At 45.5% G+C, this 18840-nt stretch overlaps 1 protein-coding gene and 1 long non-coding RNA gene across 15 annotated transcripts; one reads left to right on the forward strand and one right to left on the reverse strand.

The window, feature by feature from the left end:
* The first annotated feature begins 2276 nt into the window (after nt 1–2276).
* On the forward strand, nt 2277–18461 carry nek1 (NIMA-related kinase 1). Of its 14 annotated transcripts, none has more exons than XM_034530999.1 (38): nt 2354–2519; nt 3457–3605; nt 3693–3789; nt 3903–4000; nt 4130–4213; nt 4302–4369; nt 4471–4557; nt 5187–5241; nt 5913–6113; nt 6212–6284; nt 6639–6772; nt 6922–6987; nt 7262–7321; nt 7851–7898; nt 8018–8098; nt 8185–8342; nt 8433–8555; nt 8660–8762; nt 9315–9401; nt 9885–9968; nt 10086–10163; nt 10630–10725; nt 10815–11027; nt 11248–11295; nt 11393–11681; nt 11978–12103; nt 12223–12399; nt 12647–12763; nt 13538–13643; nt 13803–13876; nt 13949–14163; nt 15123–15289; nt 15385–15794; nt 15918–16315; nt 16375–16473; nt 16533–16697; nt 16764–16980; nt 17861–18461. In XM_034530999.1, exons 1-38 carry the CDS (start codon nt 2510–2512, stop codon nt 17872–17874), a joined length of 4875 nt encoding a protein of 1624 aa, XP_034386890.1. In that variant the 5' UTR covers nt 2354–2509; the 3' UTR covers nt 17875–18461. The 14 variants fall into 14 exon arrangements, with proteins under 14 accessions (XP_034386887.1, XP_034386893.1, XP_034386890.1 ...); XM_034530995.1 differs by having other exon boundaries at nt 15918–16051; nt 16085–16315; nt 16533–16980; XM_034530996.1 differs by lacking the exon at nt 2354–2519 and adding an exon at nt 2277–2347 and having other exon boundaries at nt 16533–16980.
* LOC117729693 lies at nt 10226–12306 on the reverse strand. The gene is made up of 2 exons (XR_004609383.1): nt 12199–12306; nt 10226–11009 (listed from the first exon to the last, which is right to left on the reverse strand). It is a non-coding gene; the product is annotated as an uncharacterized LOC117729693 (long non-coding RNA).
* Nucleotides 18462–18840: the final 379 nt, after the last annotated feature.

The following is an 18840-nucleotide window of genomic DNA, read 5'->3' on the forward strand; positions in this document are numbered from 1 at the left end:
CAGCCTTCCACCTCTGAATCTCCTCTCTCAAAGACCTCTGGTCTGTCATTTCTGCATGAAGACCAAACAAGAAAGAATAAAGTTCACATTCAGAAACATCAGGAGCCAATCAGAGCAGAGCAAACGTACCAAAATATCTCCTAAAAGTTGAAGACGTGGTTCAGTTGAACTCTGTCAGCATCTGTGAAAATGGAAAAGTTTCCACTGGCTTCTCTTCTAGTGTCAGCCAATCAGAGTCCTGTTGACCAACACCTACCGTTGCCACCTGCAGTCTAACGACAGCCATCAGTCCTCGCCCCCAAAGTCTGTTCCTTTTCTTAGTTTTGATGTCTACCATCCTCGAAAATTATTGCTCGCAAAGATACGTGGTAACAAACGGTGTGAGTATCTCAAGGGCTTTCTTGGCAATAAGAGGGTATGGTACGATTTGGTGACACCAAAACGTTGAGAGCGTTGCTGTTCTGAGGAGTTGCTGTTGAAGCTGGTTCTGCTTTCGTCGAAGTATTCATCGTTGACATCTGCTGTCGCAACACTAAACGTGAACGGCTGTCTCACCCATGTTGGATATGACTCTCTGGTGGGGAAGTATCTGTCGAGAGACTTTGCGAGCTCATCTAAGTGCATGGCGATTGCTTGCTTCAGCTCATCAGGTACAGAAATGTCTCCAATTCCAGACACGTCTTCGATCTTACTCACACAGTCGTCCAGCAGGGGAAAGTTTGCAAAGTTATCATTCTCTGTTTGTCGTTTCCATAAAGGGAGTTTTTTTTTTTAACGCCTTCAGGTTTTCTTCCTTTTCGATGGTGTTGACTCCACCGCCCTGCATCTGGCGATTGAGATGATTGAGAGCATCGAAAATATCGGCCATGTACGTCAAAATGAGAACATCTAACGCCCTCGTGTTTGGGTTCATAACATCACCCGTAGGCGCACACAACTCGGTGAATTTCACCGACTCAGTCTCGATAAACTTCCGCTTCCAGGGTGAAGGAGCCACGAGGAAAGACGTGCAGCATCAGGAGACCAGGACAGATGTGCAGCTTCATACAGATGTGAACCATCTTCTTTGCCCGTTGACTGGAGTCGAACCGCCGACCTTCCGGTTGGCCCCCCTCTTCTCTTCTTACCCCCATGGAGAAGAATGAACCATATCCGAGAGAGGCTATGCTAATCTTCTCTGTATTGTTCCAATTTTAGTATATGTGCTTCCACTTTCAGTCCGGGAGGCAGACACAGTCATCTCCTTTAAGAGTAGACTTTCCTCTTTAATAGTGCTTATAGTTAGGGCTGAATCAGGTTTGCCCTGGTCGAGCCCCTAGATATGCTGCTATAGGCTTATAGGCTGCTGGGGGATGTTTTAGGATACACTGAGCACCTATCTCCTCTTCTCTCTCTCCTTATGGATGAATTTACATCTTCCATTGCAACTTATTAACTCTGCTTCCTCCCTGGAGTCTTTGTAACTTCACATCTCAGAGGGTCCATTGGACCAGGCTCTGTCTGATGCCTGGTGAGCCGGCCTCATGGCCTCATGCCTTGGCCCTGCTGATGCGTCCTGGGACATGGATGTCGTATGTGTACAGATTGTAAAGCCCTCTGAGGCAAATTTGTAATTTGTGATATTGGGCTATAGAAAATATAATGAATTGAATTGAATTGAATAAAATAGTGCAAATTAGAAAAGGGATAAAACGCAACATCTATAAAATAATATAAATTAGACAGTAATTGCTAAATGAATTTACTGAATTGAATCAGGAATGTAGTAATGTATATGGATTATGATAAGATATATATTTCTTATATATATATACAATATATATATATATATACAATATGTATATATAAACAATAACAGTTATATATATAATTTCTATCGTTTTCATATATATTTATATATATATATATATATATTGTTGTTGTTATTGCTATTAACTCTAACAAATATTGTGTTTATATATTTATTGTTTTATTAATATATATATATATAGCAAAACAATATATATAGAGATTTTTAAATTGTTTTATTATATATATATATATATATATATATAATATTTATGTTATAACTATATATTTTGTGCAAAGGTTTCTCTGGTCGCTGCTCTTCAACGATTGGCTTGTGGTTGCTATGGGAAATGTCCACAGCAACAGTTATGTGTGTCATTCAGGGCGAAAGATGACGGACGGCCGTCTAAACCAATCCGCGAGCGAGAAATGCAAAGGCGGCCAATGAAAACGCAGCACACAAAAAAGACAACCACCCATAGCTAAATAGAGAAGGCGAGGGGCGGGCGGTAGCAAGTTAAACAGAACCTCTGCGAGACAGCAGCGAAACAGACTGATGGTAAGACGAGTGTTTAAGTGTTCTTCTCATTTACAGGCCGCGACCGGCCGAGGCGAGCTGCTTCACTCACGGTACCGAGCGCTGCGTTCACTTACGGGCTGTTTGTTTAACGGAGGGGCGGCTGCCATCTTCTCCAGCGTGAGTAACGGGACGTTAGCTCAGATGCTAACAGGTAACGTGTCAGTTGTGTGCCTCAGAGCTTCATGGAGCTAATATTAATGTTACTGTTGTCTTTACAAGGTTTAAATACATATATACGTATGTATTTAAACCTTGTTCGGGGTTGGGGGCAAAGACACAAAACATACTCAGTTAATTGTCATGTTGCGGAAGAGAAATCGATTAATATCGATATTTATTAACTGGCATGCTTCAACATGTTGTAAATAAAGATAAATGTAGAAAGCAGAAAAATAATATGTATATAATAAATCTATCACTATATTATTATTATTATTATTATTATTATTAAATGACACTGTTTGTTTGGCTGAATCTTTGCACTGTTGTTTTGTTTGCTTTGTTAGTTCATTTTAAATATATTGTAAATTTTTCTTATTTCTTTTAAATATTTCTTTGTAGTATGAATACCTATTTTGTTCATAAACAAAATAATGATATATCTGTCAAAAGAGGGAACTGATAAGGAAGTAACATTATGTAGTTCATTTTGATATATATATATATATATATATATATATATATATATATATATATATATATATATATATATATATATATATATATATATATTATATTATTTGACAGAGTAAGCTGGTAAACAAGTATAATATAATATTAATGTATTTAATTTATATAGCGCTTTTCGTGATACTCAAAGACACTTTACATAACATAATAATAATAATAATATATATATATATATATATATATATATATATATATATATATATATATATATATAAATAATATTTAACAGAATAAGCTGGTAAACAAATATAAAGCCTAGGTCTGATTTTTATTGAACATATGCTATTTTAAGGGAATAATAAGTCATTATTTTGCTTAATACCGCACTGTTTCTTTTTATATGCATTCATTTTGGATTAATAAGGACCTTAACAAATGACTCTGTGTTCTCTCTGCAGACCCAGCACGAGCAGCCAGTCGTTCCACTGACATGGACAAGTACGAAAAGGTGAAGAAAATCGGCGAAGGCTCATTCGGAAAGGCCATCCTCGTCAAATCCAAACAGGATGGACACCAGTACGTCATCAAAGAGATCGGCATATCCGCAGTAAGCTCCCGTGAACCGCACGCCGTCCTCACTGTCCGCGCCAGCTGCCTCACGCCACCTTTTCTCTGTTGTTTATCTTTTTGACAGATGTCGAGTAAAGAGAGGCAGGAGTCTCGGAAAGAGGTGGCCGTTCTGGCCACCATGAGTCATCCCAACATCGTCCAGTACAAGGAGTCTTTCGAAGGTATCCACAGATATCGGCCTTCAGACTTGATAAATCCCGATGGACAGGACACGAGGTGTATGCGATGACCTTTCTGAATGTCTTCTAACCACTTTTCTTTTTCTTTTTTAAAGAGGGGGGCTGCCTGTACATCGTGATGGATTACTGTGAGGGCGGAGACCTCTTCAAGAAGATCAACTCCCAGAAAGGAGCGCTGTTCTCAGAAGAGAAAGTAAGCCTCTCGTCGTTTGAGAACATGTGGACTGAATCGGTCATCGTAACTGGTGTCGATGGGAAGTTGATCCTGTGTGTGTGTGTGTGTGTGTGTGTGTGTGTGTGGCCATCTTCTCCCCCTCCCCAGATCTTGGATTGGTTTGTGCAGATTAGCCTGGCGCTGAAGCACGTGCATGATCGAAAAATCCTCCACAGGGATATCAAATCACAGGTATTTCCTCCTTGAACCGCCAGCTCCTCCCTCCCCAACGTGGCGTATTCGTCCTGTATTTACACGTCTCTTCGTAATGTCCACGTAGAACATATTTTTGACGAAGGATGGGACCGTGCAGCTTGGAGACTTTGGGATCGCAAGAGTGCTCAACAGGTGTGCGTGTGTGTGTGTGTGTGTGAAACGTCATCTGGATAAATTTACACATTTTTGGGGGCAGAAAGCATAATATTATCCATTCTCTTGTCATTTTTCAGCACTGTAGAACTCGCAAGAACGTGCATCGGCACCCCGTATTACCTGTCGCCGGAGATCTGCGAAAATAAACCGTACAACAACAAAAGGTACCGAGGATCGTTTTTCGGGTGTTTTGTCTTATTTGTGGTGTAAATTAATATTTAATAGTAATCCCAACAAACTGAGTCGCGCAGGATCATGTTGTTGTTGTCTTCTCTTTTATTGAGTGATCCTGCTTCTCTGTCGCTGCGGCCGGATGTCAGTATTGATTTCCTCTTGAACTACTTTGAGCGTGTCATTTAATCGACTTTACTGACCACCAATGAAGTACATTTAGCAGCAGCTCAATATCCCGTGTGGAGTTTTCTCGGCAAAGAAATAGGGGAGACACTAAATGGTAAATAAATAGAAATCTTACAGTGAAACGACCCCAGTTTACTTTTAATTATTTGAAATGGGGCATTATGTAACGGTGACTTTTGGTGAATCAAGCATAAATCTACAGAAAAAGTAGTAAAATAAATGTTTTCTTTCCTCAAGTCTGAAAGAAGACAAGTTATGGAGGTAAAATACCAACAAGTATATAAAACCAAAGTTCGGGCCTGTTGTGTTTCCCATCGACGATTTAAAAAAAAAAGAAAAGAAAAACATTGCAAGTGACTGTTTATTGAATGAATGTAAACCCCAGAACTTATTCCTGCCTGTCCATCTGTTTGCTCCCGCCCCTCCTCTGCAGTGATATTTGGGCCCTCGGGTGTGTCCTGTATGAAATGTGCACTCTTAAGCATGCTGTAAGTATTCAGTGTGTGTGCTGTTTATTCATAAATGCAGATTTAATGTATCTTACGCAGCATCGCAGCGCTCTCTCGCATGCTTTGATCTCTGTTTGGTTCCTGAGAGCCCACGTATTCATGAACCCTCTGAACCTGTTTTTTTTATGTATTAGTTCGTCACGACAGAATAGAAAAGTCCTGCAAGAAGTATAGAACACAAACATGTCTTTAGCAAAGAAGTAAACGGTTGTAATGGCATAAATTATAACGTTGAATTTCTTTTGATACGTTATTTTACAATAAAGTGCTACCAAGGTTGGAAAGATGGAGGTTCCACGTGTTTTACATATTGAACTATTAACATGTTATACTCTACGGTCTCAAGATGAATCATTCATAGTTTCACTGAGGAACTCAGAACTTAATGTTTTTTTTACAGAATCTGGTTATAGCAAACGGTTTATTTGGGGCGAGATTTTAAAAGAGACTTGTCACAGTTTCAAACTACGTTTTTGGACGCTTTTTTTTCCTGCACACACGATGTGTTCAAAGACCGTCGGAAAGATATTTTTTAAAAAATCCGACGATGTCAGTTTTTGCAACTTCTGGCTTCAAATTGTTTTAAAATAAACAACCCGCTGCTTTAGTACGATTCCCCCTCACGCGTTCTACCCGTCTCCCTCCTCCAGTTCGAGGCCGGCAACATGAAGAACCTGGTTCTGAAGATCATCCGCGGCTCGTACCCGCCCGTGTCCGGCCACTACTCCCCGGAGCTGCGCTCGCTCCTGGCGCTGCTGTTCAAACGCAGCCCGAGAGAGAGGCCGTCCGTCGGCAGCATCCTGGACAAGCCGTTCCTCACCGGCAGGATCGAACGCTTCCTCACGCCGCAGGTGGAGCAGCGCGCGGCGAGGCATCTGATGACGCAACAACAACAACAACAACAACAACGTGGTTAAAATAATAACGTGTTGTTCTCCACCGATTCCAGATCATTGCTCAGGAATTCCGCCATACTTTTCTTCACAAGCAGCCTAAAGTGGGTTTGGTGCAGGGACCACCAGGTCAGCAACGACTTCTTCTTCTTTATTTTATTTTTTACATTTCATGTAAATGGGTCAACAAAAAAATGGTTTCAGGTCAATAACGCAGGGAAAAAAAAGAAAAGTATATCTTCTTGTAATTGTACCAGAATTTAAGTGTTTTGGGTTAGTTAGGACGACATTAAGAGGGAGAAATAAACTGCGTTGTTAGCGTGCTCTGAATCCGATGCTTTGTTGGTGCAAAAAAACATCTATATTGTTAATAATGTTACGTAATACTTTGGAGACCAGCCGTGACTAGATCTCATAGAACAACATGTCATGCCTTCTTTTCTGTTGAATACTGACTTCTTATGCTTTGACTCGTGTGACCAGCCAAGCGTCCCGCCCCGGGCTCCACGCCACTCACCCCGGCCCAGAAGATCACCAAACCAGCCAGCAAATACGGAGTGCCTTTAACCGCGAGGAAGGTGACGGATGCCAGAAGACCGGCCGTGAAGCATAAAGCGGTGAGCGGGCGGGGGGAGGGGGGGTTCGCTCCGGGGTCACGCCGGAGGCCTTCTCCCATCTTTGTGCTAGTTTTCTTTTTTTTTTTCTTTTTTTTTTACATGGTAGTGTGTCGGCGACCCTCTGAACCCCAGTGTCATATGTTGCTTAGGCCCCTCCCCCTGCAGCCCCCCACAGAAGAGTGAGTCAAGTGGAGGAAGAGAGGAAAAAACTCGAGGTACAGCAGAAAGCCCCTCGTGACTTTACTGTTAGACTCCCCCCTTCCTTTTCCTCACCCCACCTGAAGGTGTGCCCCCCCCCCCCCCCCCCCCCTATCGGCATGTTTAGCTGTTCCTCCCTCTCCTTTACGCTTCATCCTCCACGTTCACCTGTTTCTCCCGTTCACAGCTGTTAACCAACCGTTTCTTTAAGAGGCTTCTTCTTCTTCTCCCTTCTTTCTTTCCTCCTTTCTTTCTTTCTTTTTAAAAACGAGATGCTTTTGCCTCCTTCAGGACGGCATCAGAAAGAAAAGGATGGAGCTGATTGAGAAAGAAAGGAAACAGAGAGAGCAGGTGGGTGCATTTTGTTAAAGGGCCAGTACCGATGTTCTGAAGAGTGTTTCTGTGAGCTTCCTCTTCTTCTTCTTCTTCTTCTCCTGCAGAGTTTTACTGCAGCAGGTGAAGCAAAGTGAAGTTCTGCTGTGTGGGCGTATTTTAGACTCCTAAAAGAACCATGACGGGTGCTTCAGTTCCCCGTCAGAAAGGTTCCTCGGACAGCAACACGCTCCACTTCTTTTAGTCTGCACCGACGTCCATTTGGGCTCAAGGATGAATAGATTTGAACGTGGTGGCCTCCGGTTAAAAAGGTCACCGCGACCTCACAAAACACTGAAGAAGAATCTATATGCTAGTTATGATAATGTCACACAAATGACAAAGTCATGATACTTGGATTTGGGCAGAAATGGATGCAGAATGCAACCACAGCAGAACATGACTTCCCTCCCTCCGCTGTAGTAAAACACCGACTATGTAAACCCCTCTGTAGAGTTTCTGATGGACCAGGAAGCGGCTGGAAATGTAACAACAGTTTTTCCTTCAGGTGTTCCTGTTGAAAGCGGATCAAATGAAGAGATATGAAAAAGAAAAGGTAGCTGTTATTTGTTATTTCATAGTCATCATCACTGTAGTAAAGGGGGGGTTGTAAAGGGAAAATGTACTGTGTGTGTGTGTGTCTCTATCTGAAACTGAAATAAGGATCTTTAACAGATGAATCGTATCAACCAGGCCAGAGAACAAGGCTGGAAACATGTCCTGAGCTCTAGCGGGGGGAGCAGCCCAGAGAGGAAGGTACTGGATCCAGTTCCCAGGACTACATTTCATGGTTCCACGCCTCCTTCCGGCTCACGGCCACCTCTCTGTGCCCTTTTACTCAGTGTTATGTAGGCGGAGGAAAGGGTCCCGGCCCTTCGGCCTGTCTGCCAGGTAGAACCCCGTACGAGCACTACCACGCCGCCCTGGACCAAATGGCTAAACCGCAGCCTAAAGCCTTCGGCGGGGAGGCGTCCTCGGCAGGACTGGGCAGTCCCACCCGGTGAGTTCCCGGATGTCCCCCGTGTACTTCAGGTGATTTCTCCTTTTTGTCGAATACCTAACACTTAACGGGCGCTCCCTTCCCGAGAAGCGTACCTGCTGCTGCTGCCGGTCCAGTTCTGCCCAACGGCCCCGCCCGACTCCTGAACTGCGACGCCGTCAAGAGGGAGCTGCAGCGGCTGCAGCACGTTTCCAAACCGGTCCACGTCAGTCGGTCAGTCCGGCGGCCCGCTGCGACAACATCTGGATTTTAAACTCCGCGTCCTCGCTCCGGTCGCTCTGAATTCACGCGTTTTTTTTTTAAATTCCGTGTTTCAGGCCGCGGGGTCAGGCGGCTGCCGGACGGGCCTATCAGGTGGAGGAGTTTTTACAGCGGAAGAGGGAAGCCATGCTCAACAAAGTCCGTGCCGAGGGACAGCTGGTACGTAGTGGTTCGTCCTAAATGTTATGGATCTTAAAGCTCCATTAACACGTTTCTTTTCTTCTCTATGTAAACATTGAATGAAATGGCTCCACGTATCGTGGAAGCGTCGCAAGTTCTGCCAAATTCTACGAAGCACCGGCCGGGTGTTTCAGCTCCATTGTTTTGGTTTGTGAGGTTCGAGACCCACCGGCTCTCACTGCCGCTGTTTGCTGCCTACTGAGCCAGAGTAACTGAGGAGAGATGAACACATGAGAGGCACCTTCTGAGGGACACCTTTCACATTTCTTCTCCAGCTAGCTGCTAACATTTATTCATCTCTATTTATTGCTGGAAACCAGCTGCCATGTGCTGCAGGAAAAAGAAGTGTGGGACTGAATCAAAGAGCTAAAATACGATGTAGAGCTGCAGAGTTGGGCGCTAACGCTCTGCGGGCTTCTTGAAAATGTTTAATTGACGTTTTATTGATTGGATTTACCGTTTCCTCCGGGCCCGAGCTCATGGCTGCTGTGCCAGTTAGACGTTAAGGGGCTACGTCCTGTATGTAAACAGGGCGCTCGGCAAAACCTGACCGCAACCTACAGAAGCCGGGCCGGTTCCATCTGGTGCAGGAGACCCAGAGCCGACCAGGAGGAGGAGGTAGGAGCCCGGAGAGGGAGCCTGAACGCCTCACAGCCCACCTCCCTCGCAGCACGTCCGGCTTTGGCTCGCCGTCCTTCATATGCACTGAACCCCCCCCCCCCCTCCCATAATGCAACCTGGCAGCTCAAACCCATGTGTGCTGTTCCATTTGTGAACCGCCTGTTTTTTGCCTCTCCAATAATGGCCGCTCACAACAACAAACACCTTTTTTTTGTTTGTTTGTTTGTTCGTTGTGTTCCATTTCAAATAACCACTCCCGCCTCCATTTTGAGTTGTTTATTGCAGCTTGTTGTTGTTGTTGTCGTTTGAACAGAGCACATAAATACATGCATCTTTATTTTATTATTCTGGCTGAGTGGCTGATGTGATTAAGAACACACGTTGTGGTTTCTTCCCGTGCAATTTATGTTACATTTCTTGTATGATCGTGAGCGCCTTCGTCTAGCTGACTGTGTGTAACGCACGTCTGTTGGTTCTCAGGAGTACTTGTCCAGGCTGAGGCAGATCCGCCTGCAGAACTTCAACGAGCGTCAGCAGATCAAAGCCCGGCTCCGAGGAGAGAAGGTACTCCGCTCTCACATGACGGCAAACTTTGTGTTTTTACACTTTTATTTTCTCCTCTGACATTTCGTGTGTGTGTGTGTGTGTGTGTGTGTCGTCTTCTTCTTTGTTTCCTCCCAGTATGACAGCGATGGTTCTGACAGCCAGGAGGCCAGCGAGGAAGCGGAGCTCCGGAGGAAGAAGATCGAGGCTTTAAAAGTGAGAGAATGATACATTTAACAATATGCGACGCTCAACTGATGACAAGAAACACAAACATCAAAGGGACAAAAACAGGCCAATTTATTGTCATTAGTAGTTCCTTTTATCAGCTAAACACCGACTGTTTGAGCACCACGTCTCTGCCCCCACCCCTCAGCCCACAGGGTCTGACGTGTCAATCCGGGGTATATTGTACCCTGGATGTCCGTCAATCTAAGCCTGGATTTTTTTGCAAAGACCGTCAGCTAGACTACCTCAGGGACTTGTCCTCCTGGTGGTTTTAATGGGGATTAGAGGGTCAGATGCTCGACCATCCTATAATCAATTACCTTGAAACACCTCAGTGTTTTTAAAAAGGCTCTGACTCATTGAGGCGACTAAAGACGCTATCCGCTCTCCTTTTGCTGACCTTGCATGAAAAGATCAAATGCTCCCGTCGTTGTTGTTGTTGTTGTTCTCGAAGGCCCAGGCGAACGCCCGCGCCGCCGTTCTGAAAGAACAGCTGGAGAAGAAGAGGAGGGAGGCCCAGGAGAGGGAAAAGAGAGCTTGGGAGGACCACGTGAGGTCTTATCATTCTTTGCACTCTCCTACCGTTACTTGTCCCAACCGGTGCGTGTGAATTTAGTTTAATCTTGTGTACTGTGGTAGCTTGCAGCTCGGGGGGTAAAGGTTGGCATGGCAGCAGCAGCAGCAGCATCATCATCATCATCGTCACCACCAGCAGCAGCAGCAGCAGCAGCATCGTCTACCTCTGACGGTCCTCTTCCACAGCCGAGTCCCTTTCAGCTGGACCCAGCGGCCGAACCTCCGGCCCCGCCTGCAGCCATATCCATGACCGCCGCCCTGAAGAATGTTGGAGCGGTCAGTATTCTTTTACCAGTGGTGCCAAACCCGGGGGGGGGGGGGGGGGGGAAGAGGGTCTGGGATTTCTTTTGCACATACGGGAACTTAATACCAGTTTATAAAATAGTAGTCGCTGTGCTGTTTGTGCACAGGGTAAGATGGAGCTGTTCTTAGATCTACAGTATTGTTGTATTTGTACTCCATAGCTTTATTAATTTAGTATTTTGCGTTTTGACAGACGACTCCGCTGAAAGAAAAGTCCCCAGAGACCGCCACGGTCGTCCAGGTGAGTTCACGACACGGGATTCAGACCCCCCCCCCCCACCCCCCCCCCCCCCAGGAGTCGACATTCAGGAAGATAATTCTACTTAATCGTGTAACAGAGTGAGAAGAAGCTGATTCTGCGGCGACTCAACCAGAACCTGAAAACCCAGAGCGCGGTGGAGTCGGTGGAGTCGGTGGAGTCGGTGGAGTCGGTGGAGTCGGTGGAGTCGGTGGAGTCGGTGGAGCCGGTGGAGCCGGTGGAGCCGGCTCATCCGAGTCCTGGTCCCCAACGGAGCCGGGCGGACTCGGACACGCGTCCCTCTTCCAACGGAGACCGGAAGAAGTGGGACGCGGCGGAACTGCCCGTGCTTCCCGTGGCTCAGCGAACCTTTGAGGAAACCTCGACCGGTGAGTCGACGTCTGTCCAGCATCCTCGCCGTCAATGAACGTCCTCTATATGCGCTTTTTAATGCGACTACAAGCCTCTGGTGGCATTAATAAGAAATGACACTTTTCTCTTTACCTTTCCGTCAAGTCTCTCATTCTGAAATCTACTGTTGTATCTGTGTTGTTAAATATTTTTAAATGCATTCATCCACGAGCATGAAAATCCTTCAGATGACACGCTGACATCAGCGTCACATGACACAATAACACAACAACAAACAGGACGGTTTTGAATCTCCCTCTCGTCCTCTCACCAGCCACCTCGACGTCTCCAGACGACGGACAGTCTTCCGCTGGAGACCGGAGGAAGTGGGAGGCGGGACTTCCTCTTGTCCTTTCCGTAGCCCGACAAACTCTGGAGGAGACGTACCTCGGGACCATCGGTGAGTTCCCTTTTCAACGCGAGTGACGGCGCAGAGAAGTGCGCGTAAAAGTGCACGTGAAAGTGCGCGTGAAAAGAAAATCTCAAGTCTCTCACCGTCTTGTGTGACGTCGTCTCCAGAGCGAACGGCGGGGGAGGTGATCCAGATGGCGGCGCTGCAGGAAGAGGCTCGCAGGAAGGTGTGGGGAGCGAGTCCGGACTCTCAGGTGCTGAGGGTGCTGAGGGAGGCGGAGCTTCAGCCTCTCACACAGCGGCTGGAGGACGTCACCGTCGGCGAGGACGACATCTGCAGCCCTGGTTCGTCTTCGTACGCTCTTCCTCATTTGTGTCTACGACCTTGAAGGTGCCCCTCGGGGAAACGGTTTGATTTGGACTTTGAGATGCACCTTTTTTTTTTTTTTTTTTTTATAAACAATCAGAGTAATAAAAAACAATTGATACAATAAGAACTAAATAAACAAAAAGATAATAACAAGAATAAAGCGTTTAAAAAAAAAAAAAAAAGATTCTATCGAGTAAAAGCCGGTCTGTAACGATGTTTCAGCCGATGTCACGCCGCCGCCCAGAGAACCGATGTCCGCTCAACCGGCGCCGCCTGCCTCGGCCCCGAGCCCGGAGGTCCAGAAGGAGAGCGCTCCGACGAACCTCGCCGAGATTCAGGGTGAGTGTGACACTCGGATCGTTCCTCCCCGGTTGGATTCGTGCCCGGTATGCTGTCGCCGGACATCCGGACCAACATTTACAACGCTTACGTGTTCCTACGTCATCGAAGGGCCGGGTTTCGACCGGAGTTCTTCTCACGGGCGTTTTTTAGAGCAACGGGTGTTTCGGTTGAACGAGCGACCGTGTTGACTGGTGACTTTCAGCCAGGTTTGGATAATATGACACGGTTGGTGCTTTTCCCCCCGAGAGTCACCAGTCAAAGTCCCTATTTATTTATTTGTTTTTACCTGTATTTTAGCTATTCTTATTTATTTATTTTTAGCTTTTAGGATGTTTTAATTATGTGAAGTGTCTTTGAGTATTATGAAAAGCGCTATATAAATTAAATGCATTATTATTATTATTAACGCGGTTTGATTATGGAATAGGATTTAGTCTTGAGACTAAGATGTTGATTTTAGTTTTAGTCACATTCCATTAATTTTTATCCCTTTTTTTTTGGTTTTGGTTTTAGTTGCTGAAAAGTCATTTATATTTTTTATTTGTTTATTTTGTTTAGGTGGTGTTCTCCACCTTTTCTGGAGGTTAACATCCTCACGTAGCTTCACAGGATGTTGAACTGACGTAAATTATCATTGTGTGCATTGTTCTTTTGCCACTTTGATCAACTTATATATTGTTCCCAAACATCGTCTATAAATGAACTGAACTATTAACTAACTAACGAATACTTAAGGTGTATTTCAACCCCACCTGGTCTGACTCTCTGCAGATCCAGAAGACGTGGAGTCTTTGGTTCTGGAGGAGACGCCTCGACGGGCCTCGCGTCCTCCAGCCGGTGTGCAGCAGGCCTGGGAGCAGGAAGCCCGACAGCCGATGTGACTGTTCCTCTTTCTTTTTTTTTTTTATATTAAGAATTAATCTTAATGTTGGTGTGAAAAAGCAGATTTCTGTCATCACTTACCCACCTCAATATGTCTGAAAACCTTCTTTCTTTGACACATTTAAAGACGAGCTAAAGTGTATTCTTCTCACAGGCCACCAGAGGGCGTAACTAGACCCGCTGCCACTAAAGAGGCCGAGAGGAGTGCAGAGAAACCGGCCGAATCCAGTAAGCTTTCCTGTTCAGAGAGTCAAAGAACACTTTTCTGTGGTTATAATCCTACTTACCCCCCCATGCCAGGTTCAGCCCAACGCGAGGAGCCCCTGTTCACAAAGCTGTGCTCCCCGGCCCACCGACGCACCGCCGCCCTGCTGCTCCTCTCGGCCCAGTCCTCCGTGGACGACTCCTCCTCGTCGGTGGCCTCGCGCTCGCGCTCCATCTCCCCGCTGCGCTCCAAGCACCACGCCCTCCTCGTCGGCCTCTCCACGGGCATGTTCGACGCCAACAACCCCAAGGTGGTGAGCACGGCCTTGTTGGGGGGGGGTTTCACGTGGCCGTACGGGTGGAGGCGGAGGGGTGTTTTGCGGTGGGTGGAGATTGTCGTCGGGACTCGTGGAGTATTTTTAGGAAGGAGGTCACTCTTCTTTATTAAAGAGGGTCTCTGGAGCGGAGGCGGAGGCCATTCATCACACGGTGTGAACCTGCAGTGGCTCTCAAAGGACGGAGAGAGCATCCATCAACCTATATCTGTCATGACCTTCAGCGGGACACACACACACACACACACACACACACACAAATACACAAGGAGCTGCACAGAATTGAAACCCGGTCGGCTTTGTCAGTGCGATTTAGTTTCAATATTATTAGTTAATATAACAACATCCTTTATTAGTCCCACAGTATCACAGCAGCAAAGTGCACATAATCAAAGTAATCAAACGATTAATCTCTAATAAATAAGTGAACCGTAAAACTAACAATAACCACAATGAAGAGTTCACATTGTTGCTCGTATGAAATAGGAAATGCTGACGTTGCTCACGACAATCTGTGTGTGGAAATGTTTAATCTGTACATGTAAATAATTAAAAAAAGATTTGTACAATTTAATTAAATAAATACATTTTAAATAAATAAACAGAAAACAGAGCTGCGAATACACAAATGTGTAAAATGTAAATCTGCGAGCATGAAATTGAGATAATAATAATAATGTTCAGGTCAAAGGTCACTGTGACAACTCAAGAATTCATATGAATAATTCTAGTAAAAAAATATATTTTTGAGTTTGCAATTTATTTAAATCTTTTTTTTTAAATATTTGTGGCGTTTTAACACATTTAACACACGTTTACACACAGATTGTCGAACACATAATACAGCGTCAAGTCTCTCTCGGTAAAAAATGGAGACTTCCCGTCCGAGCCCCATTGAGGTGTTTGAACGCTCCGCTTTCCCCCTGCGCCGTCAGATGCTGCGGACCTGCTCGCTGCCGGACCTCAGCCTCCTCTTCAGCTCTCGGCGGGACTCCGCGGCGGCCGGCGACGCTCGCGGCGCCCCCGACGACGGCAACAACCTGGAGATCGAGGACCTGGAGGACGCGGCTAAAGACGACGACGACCGGTCGGAGGCCGAAGAGTAAGCCGAGCGGCGGTCTGACTTTGGCTTTTCCTTTTCTCAGACGGGAACACGGCTCATATGCTGTGTATTGATTATTCATCCCTGTTCCACAGTGCGTATGAGGACGAAGACCTGCGGGACATCCGGGCCTCCATGGAGAGGCTGCTGCAAGAGGAGGGCGACCTGATGAGGAGGAGCCCTCTGCAGGTCGGAGCAGGAGACTTCAACGGGAATCCTCCAGAGGAGGAGGAAGAAGAGGAGGAGGAGGAGGAGGAGGAAGAAGAAGACGACGACGACCGGGTACTTTTCCAAAGGATAGCCGCTGAGATCGACCAGGACAGCAGCCAGATGGCTGTAGATGACGACGACGAAGATGAAGACGAAGAGGAGGAGGAGGAGGACGATGATGAGGAATGCTCTAACGGGAGTGCCGGTGACGAGGAAGCAGGCGAGCTGCTCACCAACGGTGTGGGAGAGGGGAACCACGGTAACCACAGCCAGCTCAACGAGGAGTGGCATTCAGGTACGAGCAACCGTTTGCAAAAGATAAACGCTTCTAAACTATTTTAATCCAGTTCGAACGCTAATTTTCCCTTTTTTTTGATGAGAAACTCAATATTTATATATAAATGTTGCTGCTCCGCAGACGGCAGTGGCGAGGAGCCGGGCGGAGAGGCTGCGCACCACGACAGCATCTTCAGCCGCCTGGAGGAGCTTCGCTTCAATCTGGAGCAGCAGATGGGCTTTGAGAAGTTCATCGAGGCCTACAACAAGATAAAGGTACGTGTGTCTGACCTCTACAACAAGATAAAGGTACGTGTGTCTGACCTCTACAACAAGATAAAGGTACGTGTGTTTGACCTCTACAACAAGATAAAGGTACGTGTGTCTGACCTCTACAACAAGATAAAGGTACGTGTGTCTGACCTCTACAACAAGATAAAGGTACGTGTGTTTGACCTCTACAACAAGCTAAAGGTACGTGTGTCTGACCTCTACAACAAGATAAAGGTACGTGTGTCTGACCTCTACAACAAGATAAAGGTACGTGTGTCTACAACAAGATAAAGGTACGTGTGTTTGACCTCTACAACAAGATAAAGGTACGTGTGTCTGACCTCTACAACAAGATAAAGGTACGTGTGTCTGACCTCTACAACAAGATAAAGGTACGTGTGTTTGACCTCTACAACAAGCTAAAGGTACGTGTGTTTGACCTCTACAACAAGCTAAAGGTACGTGTGTCTACAACAAGATAAAGGTACGTGTGTCTGACCTCTACAACAAGATAAAGGTACGTGTGTCTGACCTCTACAACAAGATAAAGGTACGTGTGTCTGACCTCTACAACAAGATAAAGGTACGTGTGTCTGACCTCTACAACAAGATAAAGGTACGTGTGTTTGACCTCTACAACAAGATAAAGGTACGTGTGTTTGACCTCTACAACAAGATAAAGGTACGTGTGTCTGACCTCTACAACAAGATAAAGGTACGTGTGTCTGACCTCTACATGTTCACAACATCAGACTTTAACAAACAAACTGATTCTTGTTTTTTGTTTTGTTTTTTTAAGGCGATACATGAAGACGAAGACGAGAACATCGACCTGGGCTCCAGCTTGGTCTTGAACATTTTGGGCACCGAGCACCAGCATCTGTATCCCAACATCCTGCACCTCGTGATGGCGGACGGCGCCTACCAAGAAGGTGAGGCACGGGTTTTAATAAGTTAGAACATCCTTCGTCTTCGTCTTCTTCTTCTTGGTCTTCGTCAGATGTTTCCTCTCGCAGAACATCTCTATATGACGGTTCTTTTATTTTTCTATTTTTACTGTCATCAGACAGAGAAACTGAGGATGCGTGATGAGATGTCAGATCGCTCTCTCTCTCCTCTCTCTCCCCCTCTCTCCTCTCTCTCCCCCTCTCTCTTGAGGCTTTTATCTGTGAAGAGATGTAACTTCAGGCTCCCGTCTGCACCGCAGTAACACCGGGTGCATTTGTGAGTCATCTAACCGATAATTGGCCCATTTCCTGCGGTTATGCGGTGCAATCTACCGGCTACAGATGCGGAGATGTTCGGATACCATTTTTATATATATATATATATATATATATATATATATATATATATATATATACACACACACGAACATTTCTCACCACCGTCCTGGACAATAATTTCAACCGCACAAAGTCGGCGTGAAAGGTCCCATTCATTTGTATAATTTCCTTACGTAACATAGCCCGTGTTTATTCCCGATGAGAATAAGTGAAACCTTTTACCTTGTTGTCGCCTCTAGCGGTTGTTTGCATTTAAAAACGTGAGTTTCCAAACTCCTCCCGTTCTCGGTGCTCTAAAACTCGACGTGGTTCAGTTTAGTAGGAGGTCGCCGTTCTGGGTTTAAGACGCTGCGTTCAAGTGCTGCTGCTGATGTGCGTAAGTTACAAATACATCAACGTTTAGAGGCCCAGAGGAAAGATCTGTTTGTTGACTTTTGTTTGTGTTTTAGGTCTCTTCATTTAGACGAGATCAACAGAGGGGAAGACCTGTCTCTCATATTATCTCTCTCTCTCTCCACCCCCCCAGATAACGATGAGTAGGCCTCCAGCTGTGCAGCTGTGTCACAATCTGCCGCCTGAAGTCTCCGAGCAGGAGGATCTGTGCATGAGGCGTCATCACCTGCATGATGAGTAACACTCGAGGCTGTTTTCGTACCCTTTGACTCTCGGCACCTGACTTTTCTAACCAGTGTTCATTCGGAAGTGCATTATTTAAAGAACACGCACGCTCTCATTAACCAAAGTTAACTTCCACAGTTCAGTGGCATTTTATTTTGGCGGGCAAAGATTTGGTCCTCTCAGGTGCTCTCTTCTCTTCTCGACCGCAGCTTAACCCCCCCCCCCTCACCCCCTCCTCCCCAAAAGCAGATGTCTCACGATCTCCTCACAACCAGCTGAACCTCTTTTCTTACGACTCTTTTCACCGACGCAGCAACTTCAATGTGATCGAGTTCATTTTCCACGTTTCTTAAGCCAGTTGATTTTATTTGATTTTAATGTAGCGAGACTGTGACGTAGCGGGTCAGATGGAGTTTAACTGATGATGATGATGATGATAATAATAATTGGTATTTAATTATAAATAAAACAATGTAAATCTTTATATGAAATAAACACTTTTTTAAGAACCTGCAGACTTTTCTTTCTTTCTACACTAACATGTTGGCTGGTGAATGTAACAAAGTGCATTTACTGTGTACTTGTACATGTAAGACGACAGGTCTTTGTGACATCACGATGATGTCACGGGAGGAAGGAAGCGGTCCACTGCCTCGTCACCCCAATCAATCCGATTTTATATTTCTTTAAATGTGAGTTGGCTTAATCATCCAATGAGATATACATGTATGTGGACATGAGCATATAGAATTGGGAGTTTGAATCTGTGTATGGGCGGATCAGTATATGTATGTATTATTCATCAATTGAAGCAGTGAAAATAAATAGTGCGTGATTCTCTCAAGTCTTATGAGTCCACCTTAATCATTTTCTACAATATTCTGGAGT

Source organism: Cyclopterus lumpus, chromosome 4 (assembly GCF_009769545.1).
Source record: "Cyclopterus lumpus isolate fCycLum1 chromosome 4, fCycLum1.pri, whole genome shotgun sequence".
Taxonomy (NCBI): domain Eukaryota; kingdom Metazoa; phylum Chordata; class Actinopteri; order Perciformes; family Cyclopteridae; genus Cyclopterus; species Cyclopterus lumpus.

Bases quoted from the DNA above. Each gene is read 5' to 3' on its own strand.
- nek1 (XM_034530993.1), top strand. The intron at 4,214-4,301 runs GTATTTCCTCCT...ATGTCCACGTAG, and splicing joins ACAGGGATATCAAATCACAG to AACATATTTTTGACGAAGGA. The intron at 15,795-15,917 runs GTACGAGCAACC...GCTGCTCCGCAG, and splicing joins CAACGAGGAGTGGCATTCAG to ACGGCAGTGGCGAGGAGCCG.